Source organism: Peromyscus eremicus, chromosome 1, assembly GCF_949786415.1.
Source record: "Peromyscus eremicus chromosome 1, PerEre_H2_v1, whole genome shotgun sequence".
In the NCBI taxonomy this organism is placed as follows: domain Eukaryota; kingdom Metazoa; phylum Chordata; class Mammalia; order Rodentia; family Cricetidae; genus Peromyscus; species Peromyscus eremicus.
Genome location: NC_081416.1, coordinates 45,247,304 through 45,267,244, shown reverse-complemented (window position 1 = coordinate 45,267,244; position 19,941 = coordinate 45,247,304). Strand labels below are relative to the sequence as shown.

Genomic DNA, 19,941 nt, shown 5'->3' with positions numbered 1-19,941 from the left:
TCTTCAAATATTATTTCTAATATTAATGCATCTAACCTTGTAATGCCTATATAGGCTACTTCTTGCTTGGTGTAATTATTGACAAGTGAAATTCCAACATCTTGTAAAGCCAATACAATTTCTTGCTCTGCTAACTCGGCCTTTTCACTTTCATATGTTGCTTTAAACACTTTTGGATCTTCAGTGAATAAAATAATACGCTGCAAGCCTTCAAAGAATGACACTAAATAAATGACTTTCTTCCCTACACTTATAGGTGTCATCATATCCTAAAAGAAAAAAAACCAAAAAAGGGAATCAGTTTGTACCCAACAAACATTAAGTCTATATGTGACATATGATGAGAATACGAATAGCCTTCCTTTCTAAAGCAAGGGGAGCAAACTAAATGAACACTTGCATATCACTTGGAGAAAGTTATCACTCATAGGAGCTATTTTAGACAATTCATGACAATCCACAGAATGAAAACTTGTAAATACCTGGAAGATTTCCTCACTAAAATAACCGGATGTCCGCTGCTACATTATAATGATATGGTTAATCATGAAGTAAAAATCAGTTGTCTCAGTACATTCAGATCATAATAAAATCTAATTTAAAGTCTTATAAACTAAACTAACAACACAAAATAATATTTTTTCTACTTCATTTTAACTCTATGATTATAGTACATATTAAAGGTTGGTTAAGCCTCAAATTCACTTTTCCTTAAACAGCTATCTCAGTTGCAAGCCTTATAAAGCATTGATTGCATCTACAATCACAGGACTTATGAGTTTGAGGCAAAAGGATTGCCAAAGGCTGAGCTAACCTATGCTAGAGTGGGAGCCCTTGTTTCAAAATATAAGACAAACATATGTAACAACAAAAAAATAAAACATTTTTTTCCACAGGGCTACTTAGGAATCTCCTTTATAAATACTGTGTTGGGAGCCAGTGAAATGGCTCAACAGTAAAAACGCTTGTAGCCAAGCCTGATGACCCAAATCAATCTCCAGGACCTATATGGTAGAAGGAGAGAACTGATTCACATAAGTTGTCCTCTGACCTCCACAAGGTGACCTGTGGTACACTTGTACTCATATGTGTATGCGCGCGCGCGCGCACACACACACACACACACACACACACACACACACATCTACGCATGTAACACGTAGATTAAAAGGTAAAAATAAATGAATAACATTGTATTGATATCAGACCTTTAGATTCAATGATAAAACTAATGTAGTAAATTAAGTTAACCATAAATTCTAGTTAATAAGTATTCTGATTAACAGAAAAGTTTAATACTTAATTCACATTTATGTTACAATACACAGAAATTAAAAACTGAAGTTACCACAAAATTATTACCTAGGTACCATAGCATTAGCTACAAAAACTTTTAAAATAAAATACATAGTACTAGAAGTACAGAGAAGTAAGAAAATAGGTATTTCCAAATAATCTGAATCTCTAATATGCCAAATTTCAAACTTATTTTTATAAACATCAAAGTATTAGTATTATTTAACTCTGCAATGTAATAATAAAGAGATCATATAGGCCATTAATCCCAGTACTTGGGAGGCAGAAGCAGGTAGATATATGTAGTTTGAGGTCAGCCTAGTCTATATAGCACATTTCAGAACATCCAGGGTTATTTAGGAAGTCCCTGTCTCAAAAAACTAAACCAAACCAAACCAAACCAAATCAAACAAACTAACAAAAACAAAAATCAAAACCTGCTAATCAAGAATTTAAAAAAATTAAAGTTAGGCTAATTATATGAGGTAGCATGAATCTTAAAAGTTCTTATTAATAAAATCAAACCTGGGGCCAGTTATTGGGGTGAAATGCTGGATGGTCAAAGAGACAGAACAAGCCACAGCTAACCTCACCTGGCCAACTTCTCAGCTGATCTTGTTTCCTCAGACTGGAAGCTTCTGTGTCCTCATCCCAATGGCTCTCCTGAACTGTGCTGCTTAAAAGCCTGAATGCTTAACCAGCCAAAAGCTTCTAGTTTCTGGTCCTCATGCCTTATATACCTTTCTGCTTTCTGCCACCGCTCCCTGGGATTAAAGGCTCGCTTTCTGAGATTAAAGGCTCGCTTTCTGAGATTAAAGGCGTGAGTCACCATGCTGTGCTGTATACTTGAACACATGGATTTCTGTCTCTGGAATGTTAGGATTAAAGGCGTGAGTGCCACCATTTTCTAGTCTTTGTATCTAGTGGCTGTTCTGTCTCTGACCCCAGATAAGTTTATTAGGGTACACAATATTTTGGGGGAACACAATACCACCACAATATGAAATCTGCTTTAAAACAAAATCAACTAAAGCCCACACTGATAGACAAAGGAAAAAGAAATCCAGTTATTACAGGAAGTCTGGAGAAATGGGTACTGATTAAAAGTATTTCCCAACATACACATTAGGCAGCTCACAACTATCATATGCATTCAGTTTCAGAAAATCTGACACCCACTTCTGATGGGAACTCGTATGCATATGGTCTACATACATAGTGTGCAGGCAACACACCAACACATAAACTAAAATCTAAATCAGTAAAGTAGTATGAAAAGACAAAGAAACTGAACACAGAATTTCTTATTTGGTAAAATACTTTTTATTGAAGAAAAGTATGCAAAACAAAAATGCTTATAGAGGGCTGGGAAATGGCTAGTGGTTAAGAGCTGCAAAACTGGTGATTTCGGTCCTTAAAATGATCATCATTTGTTTTTACAGCTGCCACTGAGAAATGAATTCTTTTACTTTAGGCACCTTATAGAGTTGAAATCTAGTTACTGTAACTGTCAGTATGGGGCAAGGATACTTAAGAGGTGAATGCTGAAAGAATTCTTCAAGTACACCAACTTTTATTAACAGTAAAAGCAAATGATGATGTAAACAAAATCGGACTTGCAGTTCTTGGTATGCTTGGAAAAGATCAAGTGTGACAGGACTAATTCTGTACATTGACCACAAGGAACGATTACACTCTGCTGTTTCTTCTAAATGCCAACTCTTGCTATGGGCTTACATACTCCTTTAGAGAAACAACAGGTTGGTTACTGGCTTCCATTTCTACTTAGCTTCTGGTTGGAATTTGAAAAAGGCAAACCTAAATAAAACTGGCAAAAGTTAAAAACAACTTCAATACTGCTTTTTTAAAATCTTTGCTAGCTTTTACAGAATAGCAAAAACCAGTCCTTAAAATCAACTAGGAATATATGCATAAAAAAACAAAAGGCAGCTGAGAACCCCATAATGACCGACTTAGTACTTACATCCTTATGTGTTACTTCACCATGGCTTTGCCCACAACTCCACTTCAGCTTTCTAGAGCCCACTGGATCAGCCCATGTATAATAAACCGCTTTTCCAGGAGGAAGGGAATCTTCTATTTCACTGAGAGAACTGACATTAAGTAATAAAAATATGTAATAAATTAAATACAATTGACAAATACATAAAAATCCTAAATAATATTTCATTCTTATCCCATTACTTGAAATTTGTAAAAATTCTAATTAAGACTAGAAAAGGTTTTTTCCCCCTTACACAATGAAAAGAGCAAGTCTATATGACCTTTCAGAATGTTATACCTCTTCCAATGAAAAACGTATTCTCTAAGAAAAGAATATTTCAAGGGAAACATTTTTCTAAGAAAATAAAGACCTTCACGAGTCTAAAATTAGTATCTGTTTTACTTTAAATTATAGAAATATATTCTAAAAGTACTACATAGGGGCTGGAGAGATGGCTCAGATGTTAAAAGTATGTGCAGCTCTTCTACAGGATTTAGGCTCAGTTCCCAGCACTCACCTCAGGAGACTTATAACAACCTACAACTCTAGTTCCAGAGGGCCAGATTCCCTTTCTGGTCTTTGAGAGCAATTGCACACATATGATATGTACACCCACATACACAGAAAGACAAAAAGTACTGTAGCTCAAAAGTAGTACAGATCCTGAGTTTAATATCCAGACTCAAAACTAATCAAACAACAGTAACAACGAAAAGTGAAAATTAATTAGAAATGATGATAGTTTCACATATCTACCAATAGGACAAGTTATTTTCCAAATTATTAGATAATATATATGATACAATATTATGGCAAAGGACAGGGGATATGGCTCCATGGATTAAGTGCTTGCAGCATTACTGTGAGGAATAGAGTCTGGATCCCTAGAGAGTTTCCTAAAGCCCAGACTCAGGACGCAGAGACAAGGCATCCCTTCGGCAAGCTAGCTAGCAAGACTAGCCAGAATCTAGGAGCTCCTAGCTCAACCAGAGACTCACCTCAACAAATAAAATGGAGAGCAATTGAAGGCACAAACACACACAAAAAACAAAAACAAACAAGGCAAGAGATAAAATTCAGTTATAATTATTAAAATGGGTTAAAGATTCTTATTAAAAGATAAACAACCAGACATAATGGCACAACTATGTAATCCCTATAGCTAGGAGGCAGAGGCAAGATATTTTTGAGTTTAAGGCTAACCTGGGCCACACAATAAAACTCTGTGTCTAAACACTGGGAGAAAAACACTAAATGAGAACATTATAAAGCTGGAAATGAACAAAATTCTAAACACATGTTCATCGAAAATTATGTTTTGAAACAATTTATACTTGCCACACTGTTAAAAGTTAAACTGATAGGTAGGTGAAAGAGAAAAGGAGCATGGAAAGGAATGCATCAAAATACGGAAGTGCTGGGATTAGAGAGATCATGTATCTCTTTTGAATGCTTGCTTACCGTAGAATTAAAATGAACAGTTACGCTATACACAGGACATGATAGACTTACTCAACAAAATCCTAAACACACATAAAACAATCTTACCACTTTTTAAAAAGGAACTCAAGACACCAAGAGGGACCCCCCCACCCTCATCCCCATCGGTGTTCTTCATGCATCAGAGAAAAAAAAAAGAAATGTAAACATGTTCATTAGCAGATAAATTCCTCTTTAAATGAAAAACGTCAGTTTGATTAACTGTAAAATACTTATTATAAAAAATTTAATCAAGTTTTATCAATGATAGCTATGAGAATTTAAAGAAAAGGAAAACTAAGAATGTTAGCTATGTATTTGTATGCATCTTAAACATGGAGAAATGAACCTTGCATGCAAAGGTGTAATAAAAAACTATGTACAGCATTTACAGGATCACAAAGAGCTTCTTCAGCAGTCAGGCCCATCATACAGGGAAATATCCAGGGAAGAACTCAGAATGTTCAGGAAATACAGACCTTAGTTTTGTAGTGTAAGAGTCACACCACTGACAAAAGTGCTTAGAAAGGTAGTCTAGAAACACTTTTTTATTTAATCAACAATTAGAACTATATGTCAGTGGAAGGAAGTATGCATAATGCACTAAAACTAACAAATGAAAATAAATAAAAAACCAAGAAAAAGCAAATTCGAGGCAGCCTGGAGTCACAAAGTAGAGGAATATACACCCGTACTAGCACCCCTAAATGATGTAACCTTGTGGTTTTTGACATTAAAAACTGAGCTTGCAGAGGGGCGGGCACCTCCTCTACCCTCTACTGTGTTGGCTTGACGAGGTCCCTGCCCTCCAACTGCTTCAATAAACCTTGCTTTTGCATTTCAGTGAGTTCGTGTCTCTGGTGGTCTCTTCAGGGGTCTCGCGCCCAGGTCACATCAACCTAAACCTGCTAGTCATAAATTACTATATTGTGACAATCACCTTACCTTTGCTTGTACTGAACAAGGTCATTCTTGGTATGATTTATTAGTAGGAATGTAGCTGCTCCATCATGGTAATCTGAAAACGTAATAACTGTAGAGTGCTCAGCCAAATTAACTTCTGCAATAATTCCTCCAAGCTTAAAAGAAAAAATTTTAATGTGATCATCTTGCTAAGAATATTAACCGATAGCATTTAATAATAAAACTATTCATATGATAGCTTATGCCAAATTAGGTTCCAAATGCAGCAGGCTTTTTCTTTCTTGGGCTACCAACCAGCTTCCAAATCATGACATGGAGACTTAGATTATTATTTATGAATGCTTGGCCTTAGCTTATGCTCAATTCTGGCTAACTTTCTTTCTTTAACTTAATCTGTTTCTCTTCATCTATGTTTTGCCTCAGGACCTTTTACCTTTCTTTCTGTATGTCATACTCTGTGTCTGCTGGCTGGTGACTGCCTGGCTAGCCCTGAGCATCTCCCTTTATTTCTCCCTCATTCTCCCCTTTCTTCTCTCTCAAACCTAGATTTCTTCTATTACTTATTCTCTCTGCCAACCAACCCCACCTATCTTTTTCCTGCCTAGCTGTTGGCTGTTCAGCTCTTTTTTTTAGAGCAATTGGGTACCTTAGGTAGGCAAGGTTAAATAGCAACATATCTTTATATAATTAAATGCAGCATAAACAAAAGTAACACACCTTTACACAGTTAAAGTAATATTCCACAGCATAAACAAATGTAACACATCTTTGCCTAGTTAAAATAATATTCCACAACATCTTTATGTATGTTCACTATGGTACAACATCTTAGAATAGTTTAGGATTCTGTGAAGAATTAGAAGACAATCCATACTTTTGTCATTTCTGGCAAACAATGAAACTCTATTGTATGCACATGAAATTTCAAGTATATTCCAGTGTTTATTTTCTAGACATGCCTACAAACTTTCTATACGACGAATTATTTTGTATTTGTTTCACCTTTTCTTTTATAAAAAGAAATAGTGGTTAATTTTTAGTAAAGGAGGAAAATCATCAGGAAATTATTTGTTACAAAAAGCAAAGTGTAGCACACACACATATGTATACATACATATATACGTATATATGTATATACACATATATACACATATATACGTATATATGTATGTATATATATGTTTTTCTGATGATACATGCAAGATAATGATCATGAACATCAAGGAAAAGCACTCACCTCATTATCCAGACGCAATAAAATACAACTGTCTTGCTTGTTAAAATGTATCCTTTTGGGAGGACCTTCACTCCTTTCAACTCGAATAAGAAGAATATTGGAGGCATCCTCAGGCCAAAAGGGAATACACTAAAAATAAATTACACATATTTAAACAGATCTCATCATAAATACTATGTCATTTAATAGCCTCAGACAGCAGCAAGTAAACTTTCTGCCCACACTGCTGCCACCCAAGAACCTTCAAGACTCAAAGTAGCAACAATACTAATATAAGCTTTTCCCAATGAGAAACCAAGTAAGTTTAAAATGATGTGCATTCTAAACACCCCCAAGCCTGATGTTCCTTAAGAGTCCTAGTTTCAAACTGTATTTTTAATGTTTAATAACATAACATATAAAATAACAATACAGTGTCTTTTCTAACTATTAATGCATGTGATCTCTTCAGACTGGAGAATATGCTAAATTTCTTTTAAATTTTTTGGTTGGAAAGTAGAGCTTAACAAGATGTAACGGTCATGATCATACATCTTAATTATTATAAGTCAAATTAGAATGCAAAATTTTAAGCAAGCAAAAGAAAATTTTTCTTAGATGAAGTTGAAAAAGAAAAAAATTAAAATTGAAAAACTGTCTATAGATGTAGTTTACAAAAGATGATAATCAGGATGCAACAGTATCTTTGATTGATAAAATATACAAGATGAAAACGTTAAAAATTAAAGTATAGAAAAGATATGCTTAAAGTATATAAAAATAAAAGAAAGCTATAGTTAGCAACATCTAGATATATCTAGAATTCTATATCCAAAAATTGTTGTGGAATAATCCTTTATACTGTGTAAAGGTGTGTCACTGGGATTGGTTTAATAAGAAGCTAAATGGCCAATAGCTAGGCAGGATTTTGAGGGCAGAGAAAATGCTGGGAAGAAGGCAAAGACGCCAAGGAGATGCTAGGGATGCAGAGAAAGCAGCATGGGCTTTATAAAGTAAAGGTAGTCGAGCCATGTAAAAGATCATAGATTAAAAGATATGAGTTAAGTTATAAGAACTAGTTAGAAATAAGCCTAAGCTATCAGTCGAATTTTCATAATTAATAATAAGTCTCTGTGTCATGATTTGGGAGCTGACGGGAGGGACAGAAAAATCCACCTACATATGGTGCCCAATGTCTGGCCACCTATATCCACATGAGGCCTGAGAAAGTTTAAAAAAAGACACAGCTTCCTGATGACTGTGGTCTCTTGGGTAGGGTCAGTGTTAATGGCATAGAAAGGAGCAGCTCTTTAAGAGGCTCTGCTAAAAGCACTTGAATGGGGTTTATGAGAAGCAGTTAGTGTACTACTGTGTGGCATGAGACTTGATAGAAATGCCTACAGCAGTGTGGACACAGAACCTTCCCAGAGGGGCTATAAACATGGGGGTGGTAAACATGGCTCCTGTCATGAGACAAGGTCCTCAGGGAAACGAATGGGATGGAACCAGCGACCAGCTCACCCTGAGTTAAGCTGTGTGGTGGTTTAAGATTTTCCTCAGGCAGACAGAAAAGGTTTACAGATATGCAGTAAAGAAGGTTCAGATGGTAAAAACCTCTAAACAGGCTACAGTGTGTTTAACAATGTGTACAGGCTTACAGAAAAAGAAAAAAGAAAAAGGTATAGACAGTCAAAAAAAAAAAAAGAGGGAGTAAAATAACAACAACAATAACAAAAAGCCATGTAGATATAGGAAATAGAGAGTCTGCACCCTGTACGTTACTGTGCTGTCTTTGAATTTTTTGAATGATGATAAGCTGCTGGGAGGCATGGGATTGTGAAAGGGTCTGCTGAATTAAACCAGCCTAGATACCTTAGGAATGCCTTAACTTTAATATATAAGTCAGTTTTGCTTTGCGGAAAAGGTTAAACTTGTTTCCACAGAAAACGAAAGGCTGTGGATTCATTCAAAGTTAAAGAGGAGCAGGTTTGATTGGGAGAGACCCCCTGAAAATCATGGCTACAGAAATAAAGAAATAAACCTAAAAATAATACAACACAGGTGTATATTTTTCTTGCTCAAACATAAAACAAAAAAAATCATCTTTGGCTCACTTGTGCACAATGCACAGTTTACACTTGTATTAATGCAGATATGTATATTACCTTTGAAAATTTGTGAGTTTTCAGAGCAAGGGGACCAGATACCAATGAATACAGATGGCCTTGGTGATCCAGCCTCTCAGAATGCCTCTGTTGCAGATTCCTCAGAGTTCTGCATCAGGAACAGTGTCAAGGCTGATGGTTGAGATGATCTAGTCTCACAGACTATTTTAGCCAGGACTTGACCATTATCCTAATTTTCTAAGGGTCTGCCAAAGATGCCAGTGGCCCCCAGACAATAGGAAGCAGTCTAAAGAACATAACATCCACATTCCCAAAAAATGGGGTGGGTAATTTTTGGTCATTTGGTGGATTATGGATGTTTAGCATCATTTAGGGGGGTTGGTTACAAGTTGTTATTGGTCATAGTTAGGAAAAAGCTAAACAAAGGAGTTAGATTCAAGGATCTCTTTCTGAAGGGGGGGTATAGTATAGAAATGATAAAAGGGTGGATTTTTAAGTCTACTTAACAATCACTAGTCTCAAATATTTTATGTTGGTATGGATTTTTTGTATATTGATACAAATTTAAGGTTATTTTTGTTATACTGTATATGTTTCTACTCTTGTTTAAGGTATTGTACCTATGCAGTTCATTTAACAATGTAATGTAAATTTCTAGTTCTTGAAAGTTATTATTACAAATTATTTAGGATAAAAAAGAAATGAAGGTTAATAGTTAATCACCTATTACAATCAAACTTGTAGTCAGGTTAGGTATGTTTTCAAGGTCAAACATACATATTTTAGATAGACAGGTAGTCTTCAAACACTCAGAGATCTACAGAATATGGCATTTAAGATGGTTTAATAACATAAGGCTTTTCATGACAATGAGACACATTTGCTCCTGACAGCACAAATTTACTTCATAGAAGATATTGGGAACTGCAGAAACTCCATATGGAGTTTCTTTCATTATGGCAAGGTTAGCCAATGGGCAAAGAACTATGGATGCCTCGACTGCTGACAGTATGCTGTACAAACTGGACATGCAGAACACACAAGAAAGTGACTATCAAAACTTTGCCAAAACAAGATGGGACAATCCTTCAAAATTCCAGCTTCATAGAAGAATCTGCCAGATATTCTATGCCTATAGGCCCAAGACTGGATGCCCCAACATTAGAGAAGAACCTTGGGTGACTGGCCAAGCAACCAGCTACTTCAATCATCTCTATAGTTTTGGAAGTGGCTTGCACTACACTTCCTGTTTACTCAGGTAATATTGTATCCTTCTGGTCTTTGATGGAGTTCAAGTCTAGATAATTATAGTTATAATTTTCCTTAGTTATGATAGAAGGTAAATTGGGTATAAAACTTTAGACTCATCAAGAGAAGCTAGGTAATGAAATGCTTTCTCTAAATTTGCCAAATACTAATGGACTAGACATTATGAATGTAATTCTTACTTGATAATTGTTCTTATTGTATATAGTTATACTGTATTAGAGTTAAAACCTTTCCTTTTTAGTCAAAAAGGGGAAAATGTTGTGGAATAATACTTTAATATTGTATGAAGACATGTCACTGGGATTGGTTTAATAAAAAGCTAAACAGTCAATAGCTAGGCATTTGGGGCATAGAGAACGCTGGGAAAAAGAAGGCGGTGATGCCAAGAAGATACTTAAGGATGTAGAGCAAGCAGCATAGGCTTTACAAAGTAAAGGTAACTAAGTCACATGAAAGAACATAGAAAAGATATGGGTTAATTTAAGTTGTAAGAACTAGTTAGAAATAAGCCTAAGCTATCAGCCGAGCTTTCATAATTAGTAAGAAGTCTCTGCATCATCATTTGGGAGCTGGCAGGAGGGACAGAGAAATCTAACTATAAAAACGTACAAACAGACTTACTGAGAACTTGTTGAACACTTACAAAAATAAATCATGTTAAGTCAACAAATATTTACTGAGAATCTACTATGCTTAATCACTGATCAAAATCTTTTTTGTTTTGTTTTTGCGTTTCAAGACAGGGTCTCCCCACTTAGTCCTTGCTACCCTGGAACGTACTTTGTAGAACAGGCTGGACTCCACTCACAGCAACCTGCCTCTGCCTCCTAAATGCTGGGATTGAAGGGGTCAACCACAACTCCTTGCTCTATCATGTTTAATCACTGATCAAACCTTTTTAACAGATCCCCATCTTATTTTAAGGTAAAATATTTGTGATGGCTACAAAAATCTGCATAATTACCCCTTATTCCCATTATGGCTTTGTCTTCTAATTTTCCCTTCCCTAGTAATATTGGCCTGTTTTACTATCTCTCAAACATATCAAAAACTCACTCCATTAGAGTCTGTTTATATTCTGTCTCTCATGCTCACTCCCTAGATAACCACACTGCTAAGAAGTCTATTTCATGGGCCAACAAAAGAAAAGACTTTAGACAACATAAAAGCTTAACCTGGTAGACCTTAGAATGAAGCAGAATTAATTTTTAAAGAGACATTTGCTGTGGGATGGTCTGTATGTCAAGTGTGTTGCTGATTAGTCAATAAATAATTGGCCAGTGGCCAGGCAGGAATTATAGGTGGGACAAGGAAGAGAATAAAGCTGGGAAGTAGAAGGCTGAGAGAGAGACACTGCCAACAGCCACAATGACAAACAGCATGTGAAGATGCCGGTAAGCCACGAGCCATTTGGCAAGGTATAGATTAATGGAAATTGATTAATTTAAGCTGTAAGAACAGTTAGCAAGAAGCCTGCCACAGCCATACAGTTTGCAACCAATATAAGTCTCGGTGTTTACTTGGTTGGGTCTGACAGGTAAGAGAGATTTGTCCTGACTGTGGGCCAGGCAGGAAAACTCTAACTACAGACATTAGTCTCAAGTTTTACAGGAAGTAGCAGTAACCCACAGATGCATAAGTACCTCAAGAAAAATAACCAGTAACTCATATACAGATACAGAGATATGATATCAATTAATAAGAGAAAAAAAAAGACCTATAATGTAGTAAGAGAAGAAAGACCAGTCATTCCCAAAGAAATGACAAAATCATAGCACAATTTTCAAGAAAATGGGAACCAAAGATATTGGTGGGAAACATATAAGACATTAAACAACAACAACAACAAAAACCTAAACCCTTTCTTCAACTGAAGTCTAGGAGTTCAACCCAGTGTTTGGTTGTGGATCACTGAATCTGCTTCTATCAGTTACGGGATGTAGGTTTTATGATGACAATTAGGGTAGTCACTAATCTAATTATAGGGGAAGGTAAGTTCAGGTACCCTCTCAGTTACTGCTAGGAGTCTTAGCTGGTGTCATCCTTGTGGACTCCTTGGGATTTCACTAGCACCAGGTTTCTCCCTAACCCCTTAATGGTTCCCTCTACCAAGATCTCTTTCATTGCTTTCCCTTTCCCTCCCTCCCTCCATCTCAGTCCCTCCTTTTCCCATCCCCTACCCCATCCCTTCTACCCCCACTCCCAGTTTACCCAGGAGATCCTAATTATTTTCCCTTCCTGGTGCCCTCCATGTGTATCCCTCTTAAGGTCCTTCTTTTGGAGCAAGTGAGGTCAAGATCATGATGGGAAAACCAGAGACAGCTGACCCAAGCTGGTGGGAGCTCATGGGCTCTGGCCTGTCAGCTGGGGAACACACAAGGGACTGAACTAGGCCCTCTAAATGTGGGTGACAGTTTGTAGCTAGATCTGTTTGGGAAGCTCCTGGCAGTAGGATCAGGACTTATCCTGGGTTCATTAAATGCTTTTCTGAACTCATTCCCTAGGATGGGATACCTTGCTCAGCCTTGACCTGGGGGGAAGGGGCTTGGTCCTGTCTCAACTTAGTATGCCAGACTTTGTTGACTCCCCAAGGGAGACCTTATCCTCTCTGAGGAGTGGATAGGGGGGTGGGGTGAGGGGAGGTGGGGGGTGGGGGGTGGGGGAACGGGAGGGAGGGGGAACTGTGATTGGTATGTAAGGAAAAAAAAACAAACAAACCCCGAAACAAAACAAAAAACCACAACTTGACAAAAAACTGATTTCATTTACCTCAAAATAACTTCAAGAATATGCCCAAGAATTTTATGTGTAGGAAAAAAAAATCATGAATAGAATAGTAAATATTTCTAAAAATCTTAGAATTTAGATTCTAAGTATATTTTAGTATAATAATCTTTCAAAACTAGATAATATATCAACCTCAGTCTATCATTTAGAAAACCTGTCTAGGGGCCTGACACAAAACCCCAATTTCACGCTAAGTGACTCTTACTTTCTTTCAAGAAGCAAGCTTGACTGAACTTAGCATAAAGTCATTCCTAACAGCTTTGTGAGGAAAATAAATAATTTCCTGCTCTTTAATGATATCTATACTTCTAGTGCTGTTGTTTCCAAATTTCGAATGCAGTTATTTAACCAAACTTGTTAGAATTGGCAGTGTCTATCATCCTGATTAAGGTAATCAATCCGAGGGAGCAAGGGTCCAGTTTTTGATAATTAAATAAAACCTAGGAGAAACAGTCAATAATGTTTAATGGAATGGAAACAAAACTTGGGTCTGAGGGAATTAAAACAGTGTATGATAATTTAAAGAATGTAACATCAAAATAAAACACAATTAAAAGTACATTTTAGTTAGCATATATTCACATTACAAATCAGGTTTCACTGTTGTATATAGTCATATCATGTCATATAGTCTATCATATACACTGAACACAGAAGTACAAAATACATTAGGAAATTCATTTACATACCTGCTCTAAGTCAAGAGAAAACCATTTATCACTTCCTTCTTCTGCCACTGATATACGGTATTTGCTTTTGTTTTTAATCATATAAAAAGGAGTAAATACCACAATTCTGGTAATGTTAAAACTGCTGAGGTTTATAGTGACACCTACCTAAAAAAAAAAGAAAAATTAAGACTGTTTGAAAACTATCACTATTGTACACTGATAAAATTTAAGTATCCAACAGATATATTTTAAATGAAAGTTTCTTTAGCACAGAAGAAACTCACTTGGTATTCCATTTTCAGGCCTTTGCATTTAATGGCTCCATGACTACCAACAGTATCAATTGAAAATTGATCAGAGAGCTCACTGTCAGTTACCATAAGCTGAACCTAGGAGAAGAATTTGAGATAAATTATAATTTAGATACCATCTGTTTATGGTGTGAAAGGTCAAACTTAAAGCCTTGCATGTTAGGCAAAAACCCTTATATTGATAATATAGTAAATCTTAACATTAAATGCTTACTGTACTGTTTTGGTTAGATGTTTCTGAGACAGGGTTTCTTGTGTAGCTCAGGTTGGATGTAACTTACTATGTACATATGCAGGCCTCAAACATCAACATTCTCCTGCCTTCCAAATGCTGGTGCATGCTACTGTACCCAGCTATGCTAACCTTTTAAACCTCAAATATATACAAATATTATTTCTATCTAAATTTCATATTTTATTGTTCAGAGCTCTAAAAACTGAAACAGAGTATTATCTGAAAAGCAAATGTTAGAAAAAAATGATATATACCTTATTGTTGTTAAAAAAATGATTTGGCTGAAAGGAAAAGAGAACTGGCTTTTTATAATTAGGTGGATGTTTTCGGTGAATTCCATCTGCTTTGTATTGTAACATTCGTTCAGTTTTATTGACCATCCAATACGGACTATGAAATGCCACAATTGTCTGACCAGTATTGTAAGTCATATGGATTGCAATATCCAAATCAGTCTTTTCCATTTCTGTGAGACAGGTAAAGTTGATAAAATTGATGTCCTGTTGATTAGATTTTATTTGAAATTCACTTTTCCAATCATGATTAAGATAGTCAAGCAATTTTAAGTATAGCTTGGCATTGTCCATTTGAACATTATAAATCTGTGATGAATGTCCTTCACTTAGAGTAAAAACTGTGTTTTCAATGCCCTGGAATAAGAGGCAAAAACAAAAACAAACTTAAAACATGCTTCTGAAAAATACACTTATTCTTTCCACATACTACACAAAACTCTTTTGACGTAACTGTCAGAACAAGTCATCAGTGTTCTTCAAGTTGTAACTCTGCCCTAGCGCTTGATCTACATTTGGGTAATTTTCCTTATTAAAATGATCTACATAAACTGCTATAAAAGGCTAAGATGAAATGACATGAGAAACTTCACAGCAAGTTGTAACTGTAATGCCATAATCAGTAAAACTAAAATAAGCCCTAACTTATCTACTAGTTATTGTAGTTTTGAAAACTAAAAGTAACAAAAATATACAAGAAAGCTGTTACAATCCAAAAAAGCAACACACAGTCTGCCATTTTTAAAAACAATCCCTTCATCCATTATCATTTCATGTTGTTTATTATATCTCAAAAAATCATTAATTTTTCCCCACTCACACCTTCATTACCTTAGTTCTTATCTCTGACTTTTCTAGTGTCTTTTTCCAGCTCTTTCCTACCGTTATAACAGAATTTCTTATATTTAAATAATATCAGTTGGTAAACTTGTATGTGGAACAGACTATTCTACAAAACGGCGATGGTAGTGCTGGTGGTGGTGCTATGCTAAAGTGGCTAATAAATGGCAACCACGTCCCTGTGACGGATGGTACTAAATCCTTTAGATACTCGACTATTTTTCCCATGACTTAACCATGTAAGTTATCACTATTTCCATTTAGTAAAATACAACAACGCTCAATCTACCTAAAAACATAAGTTAATAAGTGGTAGAGCTAGGATACACTTTCAGGTCATGATGGCCAAGTACTCACTACTTATTATGGTAATTTGTTAAATGTAAAAACATAACCACAGATAAGTTAATTCCTCCTACTTAAAAACATATCACAAAACCGTAAACATATTGCAATTCACAAAGTTAAATAAACCTACAAAGAAGAGATTATAGTGAAGAACTGATTTATATTGGATAAGCATTGATACAAAAATATTTACAAAACAATCTTAGAAAAGAAGAAACCCTTAATCTAAAATTGAGTACTTAATAGAAAAAGCATCTTTATAGGAAATAAAATTTTCAGAGAATTTGTACTTAAAGAATACCTAACACAGTAAACTTTAATTGTGTAGGTATTACACTTGAATGTTATTTTAATACCAATGCCCAAGAATGTTTCATAATTCATTACCCATCATTTAAACCTACAATATATGAAATACATATGAAGAGAAAGAGTTATAAAATAAATGGTATCTTCAGATGGTGGCTATATGTCATTTATTGTATAAGCCGATATAAGTTGTGCAAATCACATAGTATTTGCACATAACTATATACAGCTCCATAGATTTCTAAGATAAATTAATGAAAAATATTTTATTTTCTGAAAAATTATTTATTTTATTTATTGTATGTGTGAGAGAATGCTAAGGCCTGTTATGAAGGTCAGAAAACAACTTATGGGAATTATGAGTTGTGGAGATTCAACTCAGGTTGTGAGGCTTGAAGTTCATATATTATATTTTTAAGCATATTAAATTTTTCATTTTGATAAATACATTATTTTTAAGTAATTCTACAATCTTGGTTACAGCTTCAAAAAGTTTTGTTTATAACTTTAAATAAACCAAGCTACAAAGATAAGAAGACACTTAGAAACTGTCAAGTACCTCTAAGTAATAAGCCATTCTGTAGGGAAGAAGATTGCGAATGAGAATAGGTGGCCACAAGTGCATTACATATGGTAAGTCCCAGCCGTCTTCTGAATACACTGACAGAGAAGTCAGATTATCTTTTTCTGGGACAATATTAATAACAAATGATTTTTTAGAAGGGTGTATAGATCTACATTTCTTCTTTAGAAGTTGTCCATCATATTTTATGATTTCTTCAAAGTCAATTCCTTCACACATCTGGTAGTCTTCATCTTCCGGCTTCAAAGAAAGGGATGATCTGCACAAAAAATTAAATATAATTTGAAAGTATTTTTAAAAACCTTAAGTTAGAAGACTACTGCTTCAGACAATGAATCTCTTCAGTATTACTGTAAAGAGTCCTGGTTTTCATGCTTCAGAGCTTCATAATCTAAACAGGTGCCCCAATTTTCCAGAAACTCACCAAGTTTTATTTTGATCATGATTATTTTTACAAACTTTAATATACATACTTTCAATATATGTTTAAATTTCAGTATTTCTGAAAAATATTTTTCTATGTGGTATGTGCATGTATGTACATGCATTTGCAAGGGAAGACTAGGGCCTCTCACTGAGTTTAGAGCTTTGATTTGGCTACAATGGCTGGTCCACAAACCCCAGAATCACCTCTCCTGCTTCCCCAATGTTGTAATTACAGGCATACTGCCACATACAGCTTTTAGATGACTTCCGAGAATTCAAATCTTAGCACTTTACATACAGATCTATCTTCTCAGCCCTATGTGTAATTTTTTTTTTAAAAAACTAAGCTACATCCAAGAATCAAGAAGAAATATCTTTGTCTTTCACCTGTCTGAGCCTCAAGGCTCCAGATGGGCATGTAGATGTTTCAGGTAGGCCGGACCATGAGAACCCAGGATGGCCCATGGGTGTCTTTTGCCTGCCTGAGACGCATGGCATCAGGGGGCATGTGGATGCTTCAGATAGCCCAGGCTGTGAGGACAAAGGCTACATAGACCACATCCTGTGGCCATGTTGGTGTCCAAGGGCTGTGTTGCCACTGGGGCCATGGTGTTAACCAGTCCAGGGCTGCTGCTGAGGGCCATGTTGGGTCTGTGGCACTAACGAGACCAGGGTCTTTGTTGATGTTGTGGTTCCTGATCCCATCGAAGGGAATGCTGATGTCAGAAGTCTAGGCTGCTACCTGGGGCCATGGTGACATCCATGCCTGGGTTGCTGATGAATACCATATTTGGATCTGTGGTCTTTACCATAGCTGGGGTCTTTATTGATGTCCGTGGCCTGTGGTGCCACCAAAGGTCACATGGATGCCTTGGATCTAGGCCACAATCTGTGACCATGTTGCCACCAGGGCTGTGCCATTCGGAGTGGCCACTGCTACCACCTGGAGTCATGGTGTCAACCGGGCCAGAGTTATTGCTAAGGACCATGTCTGGGTCAGTGGTACTATGCTAGCCAGGGTCTGAGTTGATGTCCCTGACTCCTGGTTCCATCGAAGGCCATGCTGATGCCAGGGGTCTGCTGGGGCCATATTGGTGTCTAAAGGCCACTCTGCTGCAGGGCCCATGCCAATCTGAGAGGCCTGTGCTGCCACCTGGAGCCATAGTGACATCCAAGCTCAGGCTGCTGCTGGGGACCATGTCTGGGGCCATGGTCCTACCACAGTTGGGGTCTCTGATGTCTATGGCCCACGGTGTCACCTAAGGACACAGATGCCTGGGGTCTAGGCCACATCTTACGGCTTTGTTGGTATCTGAGAGCTATGTTACCACCGGGGCCATGGTGTCATCTGGGTCAGAGCTGCTGTCTTGGGCCATGTCTGGGTCTGTGGCCCTACTGCAGCCAGGGTCTATGCTGACATTCATGACTCCTGATATCATTGAAGGCAATGCTGATGCTGGGGGTCTGGGCCACCACCTAGGGCCATGTTGGTGTCCAAGGGCCTTGCTGCCATGGGGGCCATACCAATCTGAGTGCCCCCTGCTGCCACCTGGGGCCATGGTGACATCCAAGCCTGCATTTGAGGACTATGTCTGGGTCTGTGGTCCTAACAAAGCCAGGGTCTGTCTTGATGTCTGTGGCCCATGGTACGAATGGCCACATGGATACCTGGAGTCCGGGCAGCAACCTGTGGCCATATTGGTGTCTGAGAGCCATGCTGCCACCAGGGCCATGTCTAGGTACAGGGCCAAACAGCAGCCAGGGTCTGGGCTGATGTCCATAGTACCTGTTACCCAGGGGGTCAAAGGAACCATGCATGTTGAAATCCAAGGACTGTGATGAGCCAGCCCTGCCCCTCACTGGCCCCAGGATAGCTGGTCCTGCCCCTTGCTGGACACTGCAGGAGAGCTTAAACACGCCCTACCCCCCATCCTCTACCTAGCCCCCTCCCCCAACCCCCAGCACTCAGGAGAGATGGCCCCACCCTTCACCAGAGGCTTTCAAGAACTGGCCCTGATGGCATGGCCCTAGGAGAGCTGGCTCTGCCTCTCGCCTGAGGAGGCAGTCCCAGTGGCCAGGACTGACCAGCTCAGCTACCACAGAGACCTACATCCTGGGTGTTTGTTGGGTGGGCCCACCAGTCCACCCTAACATCTGCTCCATCTGTGACCTGCTGGAGCATGTGAAGGGACTGGTGCTGCAGAACAACAGCTGCAGGACCTCCATGACTCAGGGTGGAATATCTGAGAGGGGTTTCAACCAGGGCCCAGTGGTGGCGGTGTGCTAGAGGCACTAAACTAGACCAATGACACAATGCAATCAACATTTTGTGGGTGGGGCTGATTAGACAAAAAGGTATACTGAGTGACAGACACACTGCAGTTCCCAATGCCAAAAGGATGAGTGAAGAGGCATTGGAAAGATGGGAGGCATGAGGTGAGTTTATTGTTTGTTTTGTTTTTAATTAACTTTGGGTGGGGCATGCTGCAGCGGTGTGGGGTGGATATGGAGGGACTGGGAGGTGAGTGGGGTTGGGGTGCATGATGTGAAATTTCTAGAGTCAATAAAGAATTGTGTAAAACAATTTTAAAAAAGAATATATATATATATATATATATATATATATATATATATATATATATATATAATTTTTAACTAACTAACCATTTTTCCAGTGTTGGGGATAGAACCTCACACTTCTCAGGCAAGTACTTTGCTTCTGAACTAATCCTCTATATGTATCTTTTATTTGTAAAACTAGTTATGATCCTAACGATCTCTTATAGATGAGCTGTCAAAACCATCTCTATCTCTAACTACTTT

The 19,941-nt window shown here is 37.4% G+C and overlaps 1 protein-coding gene across 6 annotated transcripts in view; it reads right to left on the bottom strand.

The window, feature by feature from the left end:
* Vps13a (vacuolar protein sorting 13 homolog A) overlaps positions 1 to 19,941 on the bottom strand; it is a 221,449-nt gene that overhangs the window by 46,360 nt on the left and 155,148 nt on the right. For all 6 annotated transcript variants that reach the window (XR_009378680.1, XM_059259973.1, XM_059259982.1 and 3 more), the window contains exons 47-54: positions 16,669 to 16,951; positions 14,574 to 14,969; positions 14,058 to 14,162; positions 13,792 to 13,938; positions 6,942 to 7,070; positions 5,726 to 5,859; positions 3,281 to 3,410; positions 37 to 269 (exon numbers count right to left, since the gene is read on the bottom strand). Coding sequence is in view for 5 of the 6 variants with exons in the window: in XM_059259973.1 (XP_059115956.1) it covers positions 37 to 269; positions 3,281 to 3,410; positions 5,726 to 5,859; positions 6,942 to 7,070; positions 13,792 to 13,938; positions 14,058 to 14,162; positions 14,574 to 14,969; positions 16,669 to 16,951 (1,557 nt within the window). In the remaining variant the exon portion in view is untranslated. The remainder of the gene's footprint in view (positions 1 to 36; positions 270 to 3,280; positions 3,411 to 5,725; positions 5,860 to 6,941; positions 7,071 to 13,791; positions 13,939 to 14,057; positions 14,163 to 14,573; positions 14,970 to 16,668; positions 16,952 to 19,941) is intronic.